Source organism: Patella vulgata, chromosome 6 (assembly GCF_932274485.2).
Source record: "Patella vulgata chromosome 6, xgPatVulg1.2, whole genome shotgun sequence".
Classification (NCBI taxonomy): domain Eukaryota; kingdom Metazoa; phylum Mollusca; class Gastropoda; family Patellidae; genus Patella; species Patella vulgata.
In genome coordinates, this window is record NC_065884.2 from 56,721,383 (window position 1) to 56,737,850 (window position 16,468).

The 16,468-nt window shown below is 37.7% G+C and overlaps 1 protein-coding gene across 4 annotated transcripts in view; it reads left to right on the forward strand.

The window, feature by feature from the left end:
- Window positions 1-16,468, forward strand: part of LOC126823782 (myelin regulatory factor) — a 67,544-nt gene that overhangs the window by 31,628 nt on the left and 19,448 nt on the right. The window contains exons 3-4 of one of the 4 annotated variants that reach the window (XM_050552759.2): window positions 2,969-3,010; window positions 14,037-14,231. In XM_050552759.2, coding sequence (XP_050408716.1) covers window positions 2,969-3,010; window positions 14,037-14,231 — 237 coding nt within the window. Of the gene's footprint in view, window positions 1-2,968; window positions 3,011-10,978; window positions 11,283-12,894; window positions 12,917-14,036; window positions 14,232-16,468 lie in introns of those variants that run through there. The other 3 variants (XM_050552761.2, XM_050552762.2, XM_050552760.2) reach the window with 3 other exon arrangements.

A 16,468-nucleotide genomic window follows, 5' to 3' on the forward strand; every position in this document is an offset into this window, starting at 1 on the left:
TGTATTTGAGTTTGTCGTCGGCTGTTAGAGGTGCGAAAAATCAACACAGCAACTATTCTCTTGGGCGCTTGTTTGTATTGTTGAGACCGCGGTCAAACAAGGATTGCGAATACTGGCGCTAAAGTCGAACTAACAGCGAGGAGAAGTAAGACTGGTTTTACCTCTTCAAGCATGTCTTATCAACAGAAGCCGCAAGTCTCAGAATAAATAGTTTGCCCCCTTAAACGATTTTCACTGAAATGAAATGAAATGGGGTTTAACGTCCTACTGTTCTGCTCCGAACTGGGCTAATGAAGACGAGCATACGCCATACATGTACATTGTGCTATGAAGGAAATTTTACCCGGACAGCGGCAGTACGGCCTACTCTTATATAGAATTCCATCTGTCAAGGGATCTTTTAAGTGCACGTCCGATTTTCACTGCCATTTCTGTTAGAAGTTAGTTTGAAGTTAAGTTAATGTGTGGCTTGAATGATATATTTTATGGGATTTTGCTTGTACATACAATTTTAGAATTCGCTATTTTTATCATTTGTAAAGTTACAAATACTGTAAACGAAAATTGGACATGGCAAATGAAATGAAATGAAATGAAATGAAATGGGGTTTAACGTAAATTAAATAGAAGTGGGAACATGTCAGGTGCACGATTTGCATTCCAAACCTCTTTACATGGATGTTGTTTAGTTGTGTTTTTGTTGTAATTGTTATTACATTTCAATCAAAAATGATATTACACAAAACCAGAAAACTGCAGTATTCCATCTAATGATATGACATTTTCCATACCTGTTCCTAAAAGATAATGTCATAAGTATTTTCTGGTAATAAGGCAAAATATCCTACAAATTGGTAAAACTCATAATGCATTACTTTTGTCAACATGACAAAATTCCCGATCAAAAAGGCAACTAGTTAATTTTGCCACACGAACTTACGATCACAAGCAGAAATAACATACTGATACAAAACATTCACTCATGCGTATGCTTCCTAAAACTACGGACAGAAGAGCGTATTTTTTTGTCTGATCGCAGCGATTGAAATTCGCCAGCGAATTTTTACGGCCGATCACGAGCGGGCACACGTAGCGATCGTCTCAAGAGCGTACACCACTCCGCGAGTAAATTACGTCTATCACGTGACTTGTACAAAATGACGAATCGACTAAAACGTAAGCTTGCTGTGGTAGCTTATATTTATTTGCTTCTAAAACTCTGGAATCGTGACGTCAATTAGGCAAGGTCTTTCTGACCAAAGAATCGCCAATTCTTCTTCTTTCGTTAGACTCCACGCTTCGGCAGTGGAGGAAGCCGTTTTGAGATCATGTGATATCAACGATGTCTCCGATTGGCTTATGAAAATAGTTCGCTCGACAATATACGCTGGACACAGGCAGACGAGCGGATATGCCGCCTCAACGGTTCGACCGAAAATATCTAACATGCTAGATATGGACGATCGGTCGGGCGAATGGTTCGGCGAGCAGAATCGTCGTCGCCGTGAACGGGCACACGGGCGATTTTTTCGAGCGATTTTAAAAATACCCTAGTTTGCCCTAGGTACATGTATAACCAATGAATTTATTTTCCATTCGAGCGGCAGACAATCTAACGAAACTACAGGTATGCCATGAACGATAAATATCTAGTTAGGCCTGATGGCTTGATATTCCATTGGTGACTGTTGCTATCGATCTTAATACAAAAGAAATTCGATCCATTGACAAATCTATTTCAAACTAGATCACAGGAATACCTGGAATACACCTCCCCACCCATTTCAGCAGAAATATAGTTCTGACTATTTATAGATAATATTTGGTGGTCTAAAATTGCCGAAAATGGTTTACGTTTATATTTTCGGCTCGTTCATTCCTGGGGATTTTACGTCCACTTCCACCTAGTATTTTCTGCCAGAATTTGCGCTATATATACACTTTTGTGGCTGATGCATAAAGAAGGTAAACAGACACGTCCTAGGGCATTTTCAAATGAAATCATCTAGAAATTTGGTTCATAGTATATAAATGTGTTGGAGAAAATACTTGTGGTTTACTTCCCAGTTTTATAGTACGAGTTATCCCCCCCCCCCCCCCCCCGGGCATTCCCCCTTCGATTACGTTGCGTGCTATGATTTAATGGAACATTGACTATGAGGATTTTCCGAATCAGCAATATCTGGTTATGTTAAGCGCGTTCAAAATCACCGCAGGTCTTTAAGCTAGCTCATCTGTCCCGTCGCAATGCATTTTTCTAAGCTGGCTTATCTTGGACTCCAGAAACAGTCGACTTAAATCTGCCATAGGGCATGTGCATTATATTAGGTTTTTGTTTGATGGAAAATTGTGGTCTTGCATAGGATATATTGATACTGTATACCGATATATTCGTGTGGAATTCATAGTACGCGTGGGCGCTACGCTCTCCTGGCTTAAAACTTCCGACGTTTTAAACGTATATGAACTTCTGAACGCATACTTCTCCTCTCGTCGGTCTGTTGCGTGCAAAAATGTATTCATTCAAGACAAGGGGAAAACAGCATACCCCTTCAACCAAACACGCACTCCCTCACACACAAAAACAAATACCTAGATATCCAAAATCATTGCCTACGTGCCATTCTCATACACATATATTGAAAGACTAGTATTTTGCACACTTACTGGTATTTTGTTAACGGATGTGAAACGTGGCAGATTATTCTTTAACAGTTAAACGTAAATAAAAAACAATTATCGTAATGAATAAAATAGTATTCTGTGTTACGTAATTCCTTATTTTGTGCCAAGAAATTTGATCATTTTCTTTAGTTCCATGAACCTTTCCATGAAAGTAAAGCTTTTTATTTTGTGTGCTGGGTTGTAGTGTCGAAATGATTTAATTATATATGAATGAAATGGGGTTTAACGTCCCAATTTTCGGCATATAATTATGTTAATGCGTTTGTAATTTTAATATTTTCAGTCCAGCTTGGGAATCTCCCACATTATGGAGAAAAGACAACAGGTAGGACGTTAATATATCTTACCTGCCGTTTAACATCTGGGCTGAGGAAATGGGTCTTTATAAGACGCTGACTCGCTAGCCTGGAGGTCACGGGTTCGCCCCCGGTGTTGGCCGAGAAAGATCATCGGGATTTTCCGGCGTGGTTTCTCCTTGTCAGTGGTGCTGGACTGAGGGCCTGACAAGAACAGCTGTCTAGTAGTTCGGATGGAACGAAAAACCGAGGTCCCGTCTACACATTGGAGTGCACGTAAAAGATGCCTTGACAGTTGGAATTCGTAGTGCCTCTGTCCGGGCATAATTTCCCTCATAGCACACTGCATGACGTATGCCCATTTTCATTAGCTCAGTCGGAGCAGAACAGTAGGACGTTAATCCCCATTTTATTTCATTTCTGTACCTTTGTGATAGTGTAGTGCATTAGTTCAGGGGTGGGGGCAAATGGTTCTTTACTGCACACGGTAATATCCTAACCGGTAGTCAAGATGTCACTAGTAATTCCATTACTCCCAAACCACCACGAAACCCTTGGGTATGATATATGCACACATTGAGCGCAAAAATATGAACATCTTAGCATCCATTTAGAAAGTTGAAATTGGCTCATCGGACTTGAAATATCCAGCTTCAAATTAACATTCCGTATGTATAGATTTGAAGTCTGCTATACAAGGGCGGCAACTCCATTTTTACTCGACACTTTGATTCTGTAATACAAAATTCTCGTTTTTTCCTATCACACGAACAGACTAGGTATTTATTGTATATTAGGTCAGGGCGTAATAAAATCACAACATTCGGTTATGGCCACGTTCTAATTGGTCCACCAATTATCAAACTTTATCTGAGGTCATATACAATGTTTACATAGATGATTTTACCTATCTATAATCTGAGTCAGTAGAGTACAGTCGATAACTGCGAAATTTACAGATAGGCCTAATATGTCGATATCAACAAGATTACAACATTTCTTATAATATTATCGTAAATTAATTTTTGTACACAGATTGTGCACCATAATGTTTAAGTGATATTTTTATGAGAACCTAAATTCAATGGGTTTAGTTTTAATTTTGTTATTTAACATTTTCACTGTATTTTGTAAGGCGCGAATCCCAATGTAACAAATCGAATAACATGTTCAGGATGTGACTTGCCCGATTTCATAATCATTGATAATGGCAATATGTTATAGCTCTTAAAAAGACGAGGGACATGATTCAGCCAAACATTGTTCGAGCTTGACTTTTCATTCGATACTAGTAGCGAAACTCGGCTATGGGGGGTGCAATATGAGAATGTGCTCATGGGCGTGTTATACAGAGGTGTATAATCTCAAAGTAAGCTCAGGGGGTTCTAAAATTTAGATAGTAAAGTTCCAGTTAAAATATATACACTGGTGACGGGTTAGAACGTTTGTTGAGGACTGCAATTCTTATCGCAAGTTCAAAAGATAACTTGGAACTGAATTTAAGCATAGTAATCAGATTATAAATCAAATTTACAGCAGATACTATTTTAATAAGATTAAACAACCTAATAAGCTAAGCTAGCATCTAGTGGATATTATTAAATAAATTTTGTACCACAAGTGATACACGTATATTATATAAAGTGATGTGACATATTGAACTGTAGACACATTCTCAAATTCTAAGACTTGCTACTGCTATTTTAAATTTAATACAACAAAAATATTTATTTTACAAAAGAGATAACACTTTCTGTGGGTAAATTATTTAAAAGAAATTTTAGTTTGTTGAATGGGATACGTGGACGTTTGGGTCACATGGGTTTACGCCGTAGTGGTAATGACCACAGACGTTAACTACAAAATTTGACACCACCACTATTGTGCTGGTCATATACGCTATAGTTGTGAGAATGTTATTTCAGAGTTCGATCGTATTGTTTAACATAATTTCCATTGAATTGATATGTCTCCCTTTGGGCTTTATGAATTTGAATCGAGTCTAATTTCATTCATCTTTGTTGATAAGATAACCATGATCGCGGATGTATTGTGGATAAAGGGAGATAAATCTTGTAGGATTTGTGATTTCGACACTTATTTTGTTTTACCATTGATAGTGTTGTTATTTTCATTCCATGCGTATTTGAACCACTGGCGGCGCCAGCCGTCGGTGATTGGAGGGGCAAAGTCCATGGTTAAGGGGGCAAAGGCACGAGCTTCAACTAGGGGTAGGGGGCCTCCCCCAGAAAATTTTGCAAAACAGGTTGCCGGAAATGCAGCCTGGCAGTATTTCAGGCACTGATCGATGAGGTAAAGTGACAAACGAGTCCTCCCCCAGAAAATTTTGAAAAATAGACTGCCGGAAATGCTGTATTACAGTATTCTGTCAGGCACCGATCGTCGAGATAAATAGATCTGCCCAGATACCGCTCGTCACCTGATCACTAGTTTATCGGACTAGAGAAGAAAATATCAAACGAACGGACCTGCGAACCTCAAAGAATTCCCCTTGTGAGCGCCAAAGTAGCGAGTCCATTAGGGACCTCGCCAAGAAAATTTTGAAAAATAGACTGTCGGAAATGCTCTACAACATGCAAGTTTATGACTTAGTGGGGATGTGGGATTTATTCACCGTAGAAGGTATTGATTAACGAAACGTATCACAAATACTTTTTTTTATTTTCTAAAATTATTGGGGGGGGGGGGCAAACAGAGGGCAGACCAGATTAATGGGGGGGGGGTGCCCCACCTGGCGCCGCCACTGATTTGAACACATGGTGGTCATTTTACACACGATCTCTTTTATATCACGACTGTCAGGTTAATTTGGTGCATTATAATTTTGCCATTCGACATTTTGAATTATCTGAGATGTTGTTGAGGGACCAATATTAAGAACCGAGGTTACCCGTGAAAGAGTCAAATATGCTTTTGTTGTTGGCCCGAGTGAAATTGTTGTCTTATACCCATTAACTTTAAATAAAATTGAAGCCATGGATTAGACGGTTACATGAAGGGTGTGTCTTGTACTCTTGGAGTACATGTATTTAAAGTACACGTAGGGTGTAATTGATGATGAAGGAGCAAGATCTAGATGAGTTACTAGCTGGTCTAGGGGTAGTGGATAAACCCACCAGTTACATCGTACAGCTGCATTGTGCGACACTTTGGATTTCAAGAGTCGAAGCTAAAAAAAAAAGGGTCGTTTCTGGTGTAAACTGTCTCCTTACCCACCTCCTTCTGGTCATTGAGGTACTGGATAATCAAATCCATAGCTTTAACCCAGGCATTTCATTGGTCCAGAGCCTAGAAGGCGGTGGGCGTCACCAGCCTCAAATTGGTTGTATTTTATTTAACACCGATCAGTTGCACCTTTGGTGTTTAGTGTTTAAAACACATGTGTTTATCATGAGGTTACTTTGCGAAGTTATGAGTGACAAGAGTCGTGAAAGAGGCCTGGTACGGTTCATGTTCCTGAAGCAACGACCGCGAGTGATAAGATGTACGTAGTTCAGGCGAGATCAAGCCTTCTATTGAAGATGGGTACGGTTGCAATCTGGTTAAAACACAGATCCTATTTCGTTTCGTTTTTATAGTTTAAAATTTCGTTTTACTTGTCTTTATTACACTTGGATCTGGAAGACTTGTTATTTAACTCGTGTTCTGAATGGTGTCAGGGATACGACGAGCTTTAGGTGTGTTTTTCACGGAACTGTGGGTAATTCACTAGTAACATCAATGCTGATTGGTTAGTCAAATGTCTGACGTCATAGGGTCATAAGTCGGTCTTTTGACCCGTGACGTGACCTATCGCTATAACTTGTCAGATCTTCATGTAGTGTAGGCCATCGAAAGTATAAAAAAAAGAAACGAAATATAGATCTGCATTTTAATCAGATTGGGTACGGTTGCACAATATCGAACATAGGATACTATATTTAATTCGTTTCAGACGTACATGTACGCGTGTATTTTTAAATTTATTTGTTTGGCAGCCATGACATGATTTATGGATGTTTATAATGTCATCTGTCAGTGAAAGGTAGTGACATGTCATATGACATATAATGACAAACAGCGATTGGTATTTTCTTCCTACATGTTTTACTATTTAGACAAGGAGTCATGGGTCGTATTGTATTTGATTTCAGGGTCATGGGTCGTCTTCTATTTGTCGTGAAGGGAAGTGTAACCTTCGTTTTGTTTGAATAGTCACAAAAAAGAAAAAAAAGTACATACTCCCACAAAACTCTTTTTTTTTAATAAAAGAAAATAGACAGTTTGAGTTGTCGGGATGTGTGCAGTAAAGGTGATGCAACGAGATACGTGTAATTTTGTTGTGTTTTTTTTTTTTTTTTTTTTCGTATCCAGTGCTAAATTAGCTATGATAATATTCACAATAAAAATATCTTCACTGACGAAGGTCTCAATAGCTTGCATGATCTATATTCTCTCAGTCTTCGAAGATGATGATGGGTTTTGAATCTACGCCTCCGTATTCCTTCGTGGAGATCGAACGTTTTTCTCCACATAAATGTATCGATGGTTACAGGACTCTAGTTCAGCTCATTGGCGCCGCTTTTCCTTGCCCATCAATGTATCTTCACAGCACACTTTTCAATGGGAGAGATCCCTGCGTTTTGGGGGTTGCTTTTTGCATTTGCTTATTTGGAAGCCGATTCATTCCTATGTACCCCCACCCTACCCTGTCCGCAAGCTTTACACACTAAATTGACACCAGATCATAATTTGCTATATACACACCCCCGTGTCTTTCAATGGAGGCCAAACCAGTAACGACAGAGTCCCAACCACCAGGGACCACCAGGCATATCATTGGACTTGATTCGTACTTCTGTACTTTATACTGACATTGCATTGCTGCGTGAACAAGGAGATTCTTAAATCAAGCCACGTCAATCGAGAAATCGCAGTTTTTTCATTTTATTCTAGGATCGAAATGAAGTAACATGTTGACCGCTTCATGTACTGAAGGTCGTGGTGTAATTTTCTGCGAGGAATGGTATCCCTGAAGGGACACAAAAACCTTTCATGTTACTGCTAGTGCGATTTGTTATGATACTGTCATCAATTTGTAAATACATATAAGCATGCAGAGCTTCTTTCACGTCTTCGTTTTATGGGTGTGGTTATACAAAACTGTTCACGGTTAACAATAATAGACAATCGGAGAAATCTCCGGAACCCGGTACTTGAATGACGATATATCTATGATATTTTAAAGCTAATAGCAACCACACTTTTATGTTTATGGGTGTGACCTCACATTGAAGTATATTCCTATTTATAAAATAATTAAATTTGAGAAATGCAAGTAGCACGATGGCTATGTCAATACCAGAATACGATTTATTAAATTGTGTATAATGTGAGTAATCAATCACTTGATACGGATTAAATGGACATTTCCAACAGATATTAAAGTTGAGTTTAACGATGCAATTTACCATATGGTAATAGTTGTTAATGCTCAAAATATAGCATATTGAAACATGGTATTTGCTGGTTTGTCGGTTACTTTAATGTTTAATAAAGATATTGACACGGAACTAATAGCACAGATTTTGGACAGACAAATAATAAAAGTTAAGTATGGAGCTACAGAGTTCATCACTTCAAGGTTACTCGCATGGATTAAAAATGTCACATGATGTACCCACATGCCATCCTTATTCTCATGGTTCGATAGCGCGTGGAGCACCCCCCCCCCCCACCACCACCACCTCCTCCTTACCGTGTTTAGGTGATGGCTTCAATTCTACGTCCCATCCTACCCGTGACATGTCGGATCTGAACAGGGGACAACTATTGAAACTCCCCATGCTGCTTCCAGCTCTAGGAAATTCTTTGCATGGGGATCAATTTCCTCTGTGCCACGGCCAATGAAATTTTATTTGCCTGTTCCCCAATCCCTTTCAATTTCTGAATAAAATATTGTTTTACAAAAAAGATACAAAGTCAGTGTTGCAGTAGGCCAGTACTGTGTGCGAACAATCGGGTTTTGAGTTGTCGGGTATGTGCGGTATTTTTGGGATGACAACTGATTCCATGACAATGCGATTGTACTGGTTTCCTGTAAGATTACTATTTAAGGTGAACATGCACAGCTTACATGTACAACAGCGTGAGACACTTCCCCATAGCTTGACTGTACCTCCATTGTACGGAACAGTTGGCGGCCTGATTTTCCTCGGACATTCTCATTCGTACCACGTGCACAGACAATGGGTCGATATTAAAGACCGTTTATATACCCAATTTAATCCAGTATACACATTTCAAATTGTCTGTCTAAAATAATCTAAAACAAAACAAAACCCCACGAATTAATAAAACATCGGTACTCCAAAAGTTTGAGCTTGTGATCTAGTTATCGATAAAGTATTTTAAAGAAATTGTTTTTTATTCTTAAATTTTTCGATTTGCGAATCCCGAATTTATCCCAATTAATCCACTACCTATAGATCAAGGAAATCCGTTTTATAGTTTGTTGTTTTGTAATGAAAAGTACATTTTTGCCATACCGATTCTGTCGTGTATCCGATATATTTGTTGTAAAGAATTACATAGGACAAAACATAGGAAGTTGGAAGAAAAATATACACAAATATTATTTATTTGAATACGTGAGTTAATAGACCTTGCCGTCGTTTTATACATCAAGAAAAATCAGGAACAAAAACTGTAATAGGTGAAAGAAATAGTTTAAGGTTAATATCTTGTAATTTTTAGTTATAGATCTGCAGCAGGGCGGAGGGCTGACAAGGACAACTGTCTAGTCGTTCGGATGGGACGAAAAACCGAGGTCCCGTGTACAAATTGGCGTGCACGTAAAAGATCCCTTGACAGTTGGAATTCGATATAAGAGTAGGCCGTAGCGCCGCTGCTCGGGCAAAATTTCCCTCATAGCACACTGTATGGCGTATGCCCGCCTCCTTTTTCCCAGTTTAGGAGCAAAATAGTAGGACGCTAAACCCCATTTCATTTCATTTCTATAGATCTGCACTATCAGGTTATTTAAAAAAAAAAAAAATAAGTAAATTCAGCTTTTTGTAATTCTCTGCCGTAGTCAGTGGTCAGAGAGTTTTGGTTTACCTGAATAAGTAAATAAAATAAATAAATTACTTAAATAATTGATGGAATGTCAATTTTAGCCTGACAAGATCTTAGTGGGAGATGAATAATATTTATAAAGAAGTTTTGTTCAGCGAACAGGTACAAGACAGCTAGTGTGTCTGTCCCTACTTGTATACGTTTGATCTAAAACAAACATTGATTGTGAACTCAGCTAACAAATATATGTAGAGTTTGTTAGTCTAGTTAGTAGTGGCTAGAATTACTCGTACCAAGTAACGATAGGGCCAATTGTTAAACCCATGAATACCCCCTCTAGCTGTCATTTCATTGCCACAAAAACCGCCATTTTCTCAATTCATCTATGCGGAGCGTACTACTGTTTTATTTGCCCTCCAGTGATACAGACAAGCTCCAGTGATTTTTATTTTAATATAGAGCTATATCCTGGTGGTACGATCGTCTCATCAATTAATTCAATATAATTAAACACGTAGGATTATTAGATACCTTATTTACTGAAAGAATAATTTCACTTCGTAATATCCAGGTTACGGGTTCACGGCTGGTTTTTCGACGGAACACCCACCATCGTTTGCTCGATTTGCACCTTATCTTTATATTGGAAGAGGACCGAGCTGTGTGTATCGTTTTTATTAGAGGAGTGACAAGATCAAAGACGTTTAATTTTTGTTGACTAGCTAACGGTTTGACGTACATGTGTGGATGGTATTTATGTTATTTGTAAAAATTTAAAAAGGAATTGTTTATGTGTATATCTTTTTACGACCGGTTTAATTGCTTCAAATAGTTTAATGAAAAGTTAAAATAGGATATAGCGTGTTGGAAATACAATTACGTCATTGATAAGTAGATGTCATCCCAGATTGAAGCTTAAATATAAAAAGTAGTTGTAAATTACTGTGAAACCATCTATCCATTCATTTATATTCGTACATGTCAGTAATTGTCTGTGATATTTGTAACGTGTTGGTTTACAAGACGGAACAGACTAATGTAACGAGATTAAAGTTTAAGAATTGAGGAAGGATATACCCTGTTGACATTATCTCTCATTATTGTTGATATCACTATACATCGGTGATTGTTTCTACGTACAGTGTGTGACATATTGGATTTATTTCTTTTTTTTTGTTTACAAATGGATATAAAAGAGTAAACGTCCATTTTCAGAATGATCAGGTTTGTTTATCTTTTAATGGAACGAATTTGTTACTCTCTTTCAAATACAGTACTTAATATTTTCATGGGAACATCCGTTATTTTGTCATCGTTCCCTTCAGTCAACTGTTTGTATTCATGGGTTTCTAATTTGAATATCCTTTAGACTCGATGGTACTACATAATTTCATTTTATTACTTGGGGATCACGGTGGGTAAGTGGGTAAGGCGCTGGCTCGCTAGCCTGGAGGTCGGGTGTTCGATCCCTGCATTGGCCGAGAAAGTTCATCCAGATTTTCCGGCGTGGTTCCCCTTTGTCAGTGATGCAGGACGGAGGGCCTGACAAGGACAGCTGTCTAGTCATTCGGATGAGACGAAAAACCGAGGTCCCGTGTACACATTGGCGTGTACGTAAAAGATCCCTTGACAGTTGGAATTCGATATAAGAGTAGGCCGTAGTGCCGCTGTCCGGGCAAAATTACCCTCATAGCACACTGTATGGCGTATGCCCGTCTTCATTAGCCCAGTTCGGAGCAAAACAGTAGGACGTTAAACCCCATTTCATTTCATTACATTTTATTACTTTGTTGTCCAGTCGTCATTGGTTATTTTTAACAGTGATATAACATTTCAATGGAGGCGAAATCTTCAGTAAGAGATGCTGTTGTGTTTTACTTGTATTTTTTTTTGTTGACATTCTGTTTAACTTTTAAGTACTTTTATTTTGTTAACAACAATATGGATAAATTTCAATATGCATTTTTAGTTCATTCTAATTCCACCATGGCTCCGATGTTATCTTCTATCCAGAGGTGGGCGGTTGAGTGGCCGAATGGTTCACGCGTGCATATTGCATCATACGATCTATTACTGAGTCAAGTGGCGTGGTTTCGCTTCCTCGCTTGTTTTCGTGACAAGGAGTAGGATCCCCTGTCCAGTATCGTGGGTCCCCACCCCCACACTGTGAAAGACCCCTGCGCTCAAGTGAATTATTGAAATAGAATTGAACCATATCATGTTAGTCCCGAAATGACCTAGCTTGTGTCAATTGGACGTTAAACCCATCGCTCTCTCTGTCAATCTCTATAATGGTTCTGCAATGCATTTTATCCATTGCTATCTTTTAATTAAACGCTTTGGGCATGATGACCCAACTGTTTGATTAAACATGAAACGGGTTGTTATTATACTAATTTCAATTACGTCCTCATTATGCAGTATAGACATTCCTTGTAATTCGATACATAAATTCCGTGTGACAGACTCGAAACTATTTATCCTAGCCACATACAACTATTTGAAGGAATCAGTCAGTTTTATTTTGATTGGTAACAAGTTTACTGACTGATAGCAATCTGATTAAAATACAGATCTATATTTCGTTTCGTTTTTTATACTTTCAATGGCCTACACTACATGAAGATCTGACAAGTTATAGCGATAGGTCACGTCAGGGGTCAAAAGACCGACTTATGACCCTATGACGTCAGACATTTGATTAACCAATCAGCATTGATGTTACTAGTGGATTACCCACAGTTCCGTAAAAAAAACACACCTAAAGCTCGCCGTAACAGACCGTTTCATTGTCTTATCCCTGACACCATTCAGAATACGAGTTAATAACAACTCTTCCAGATCCAAGTGTGGTGAAGGCAAGTAAAACGAAATTTTGAACTATAAAAACGAAACGAAATAGGATCCGTGTTTTAACCAGATTGTGACTGACAGCTGCATTGGTGTCTGGATAACCAATTCTATAAAGCTGTCTCAGTTTGGTTGTTACGTTTATCCGACAACTTATTACACGTAAACAAGAGACCAGATTTCCCGGTTATGTAACCGCGCTAAACAATTCCGATTTTTGAACAGCACAATATTTAGAGATAACACTTTAAAGCAAGATAAATAGTTCAATTTTTGGGACATTTGATTTGTATTCTTAAATGCTAGAGATCGACCCAAATTCTTCTGTACTTGTACAATCCAAATAACAGTATAGATGTTTGAATAGTATCCTTTTTATACGCCCACATTGAAATGGGGTCATATATTGTTGTGGACGCTCTAGGGGCTAAAGTTAATATCCAATTGACTTTAAATTTATAGACAGTGTTTAAGTTCAAGAGACGTTGTTTTCACCGATTTCCAATAATTACTGCCAGAGTTATGTCCCTTGACTGAGTTTAAGGTCTTCAGACGAACAAGTATGTTGATTTGAAGAGCTAAATCCATGATATTAAATGTATTGTATATACTGAACGTTAGCATGTGTCTAACAAATTCTAATGATTTTCTGATAATTACTTAATGAATGGTTACTCTTAATCAGAATTTTGTGTATTGTAAATGTTTCTTTACCGACAAAAGTAAAAATATGAGGCAAGATTTGTTGACTGCCGGACTGTTTAGTTGCTGTGGGCGTATGTTTCGTTGTCTGGCAACCTATCTTTACAATGACATGTTTGGGGCAAAATCAGTAAATGTAATCACATGTATTTCTCCATTTGCCATCTGACTTGTATAGGTTGTATTCTCCAATCTCCATTTCATCGTACACAAAGGCCTATCGTAGGATGATAAGCTCAAGTTGGGAGTAAATATAACATTCAAAGAACGAATTCATTCTGTAAAATGGAGATTATTTGTGTCATAAATTATCCCCCAGTAACTTCAACAACTGTGCCATATAGTATGCTTGCTCTTTCTAGCTGTTTTACATATACTACTCTATTGCCTATTTTATGTAATAAACTTCGTATTATTGTTTTATAGATGTTTACCAGATGATGGTATCCCAGCCATTGCCTATGGACACAGCCGACAAATGGATGGCAACTGTTTGCCTGGAGACATCAAATTAAATGCCCATCTACGTATACAGCCCCATCTACAGAATGGGCCAAACACAGGGGCCCAGACCATGTACTGCAGTGTGCCCCATAACTTTGAACACTACATGCGACAAACGTAAGTATTGGACAAATTTCTCTTTTAGACCTTTTACATTATGGTATTCTTAGATATGTTTTACCATTCTGGGGTTCGACAAATCATTAAGGTAGGATGATCCCCAGTCAGAGTTCACAGTTTGTTTATTAGGCAACTAATAACACATATACTATTATATTCTAATGTAGTTACATAATGTTCTAAATGTCGGTTATTGTTTGTGTCACTTGTGACATTGACAAGGACTCCTATACTCCCGTGAATTATTTGAATAACGATACATGTATGCCATGTGATAGCTTCGAACAGACTTAATCTCTCTCACTTACTCCCCCAAACCTCCGCCCCCCCCCTCTCTCTCTCTTTCTCTCTCTGGAATCAGTATTTTAAATGGATATTGGCAATGCAAGTATTTGACCAAATACCAAAGTGATAAATATCAACGCCCCAACAGTGCAGTTTCTTAAACATGCATTATGCAAGAGCTAAATCTGCCTATTTCAGGTCTTTCTTTAGGCCTGAAATGTTATCTAAATTATTAATTAGACATTAATTAACCTATCCAGGCCATAATCGACTCTAGATGGCAGCACTAGCCTGCGATCGTTAGTGGATTGTAAGCCGATTTACTGCATAACTTTCCTTCTCTATTAAACGATTAAATGGATAATCGAGACTATGCTGTTTATCGTACTGACTTTATTAATGATGACCGAGGCTTATGGGAATTTCAGTCGCTTAGTTCTCGCTTCATAGTGGATCAATTTGAATGAAATTTTCACCAAATTGCCTTTACATTATCTAGTTTTTAACTATTATAGTGAGAACTGCCAACTCGTTACCGAATCTCCCATAATGTATCTTTAAATGTAAATAGATTCGTATACTGAGTAATCAAGCTCACCCAGGGGTCCATCACCGACGTCTTGTTCAAATTGTTAATCATACCAATACGGTTTTCATACACAATGATTTGCTTTTATTGTGATCATAGTAAAACAAGTCAATATATTCTGTAATGGGTTATCAGATGAAGTCGATTTCTAGATGACTGAAGATAAAAATACACCATTAGTATAAACTAACTGGCCAATCGCCTTGAAATAATAACTTCCACTTGTCCTGATTTGACGATAACATTGTCAACTCTAAAAAATCCCACCCAACCGGACGTTTTGTTATTCGAAATATTGGCCTTGTAGATGTATATTCATTTTCATAAATACTACACACCGAGGATATTTGTAGGAGATTAGTACAGGTGTGAATGGTACGCAGAGCTCATCTGTGACTTGTCACAAGTAAACTAAACCCAGTTAACCCTTTCCAGTTATTCTAGACCCGATTAACTCACTCTTTAGCTGTTTTGTCAGGTATTGTATCTCTGGTGTCACATCTGTAGAAAACCTGTGACGAGATAAACTTGACGTTTTGAAGGTCAAACTTTATAAGTTTGTTTTTTAAATCAAGATCGAATTACTAATTACATGCTTTTAAGAAAACGGATGACATAAACAACAGGGTATTTTATTCGTCGATTGATGGTTTTAAGCGCCATTAGAATTAAATGAAGCGGTTGTCAAGGCTTGCTTACATTCTCTTAAATAATTTCTGATGACAGCAGATCACTCTGCACGGAGTATATCCGCCTTCATTAATCCTGTTGCTTCACAAGTCAGACGTTAAACCCCATATCATTTATTAAAATCCCTGATGAATGGTTATCTAAGTCTCTAAAATATGCTAAACATTTTTCTTGATTTGTTTTTCTTATTTTTACTATTTTAAGAATTAAATACTTAACCACATTTCAGAAATATAAACAAAACAATATGGTTAGAGATGTGACTTATGTTGTTTCAAGATGAACACCTAACTGATGTAATCTTTTTAGATATTTTCCCCGACTTCTACTACCAGTTTAAATTACACATACTCTTTATTTGCACCATCTAGTATTGTTTACTTTCTATAAATAGATTACAACTGTCGTAACACCTATTGCAATGTCATATATGAATAAGTAAATGAGATGAAATGTGGGTTAACGTCTTTCTTTTCTGCATGCAACCGACTGATGAAGATGGTTTATAGAAATAGACCACTTCCAGTTCGATATGAGGCTAAAGTGTTTTCAATATCCCATAAAAACTATATTCGGAAGTTAACATTTTGAATTTAATTTCCTTGATATTATATTAGAGTCACTCAGACTATCTAGTTTTAATTCCATTTGAGAGAGTAATTCGCTGACT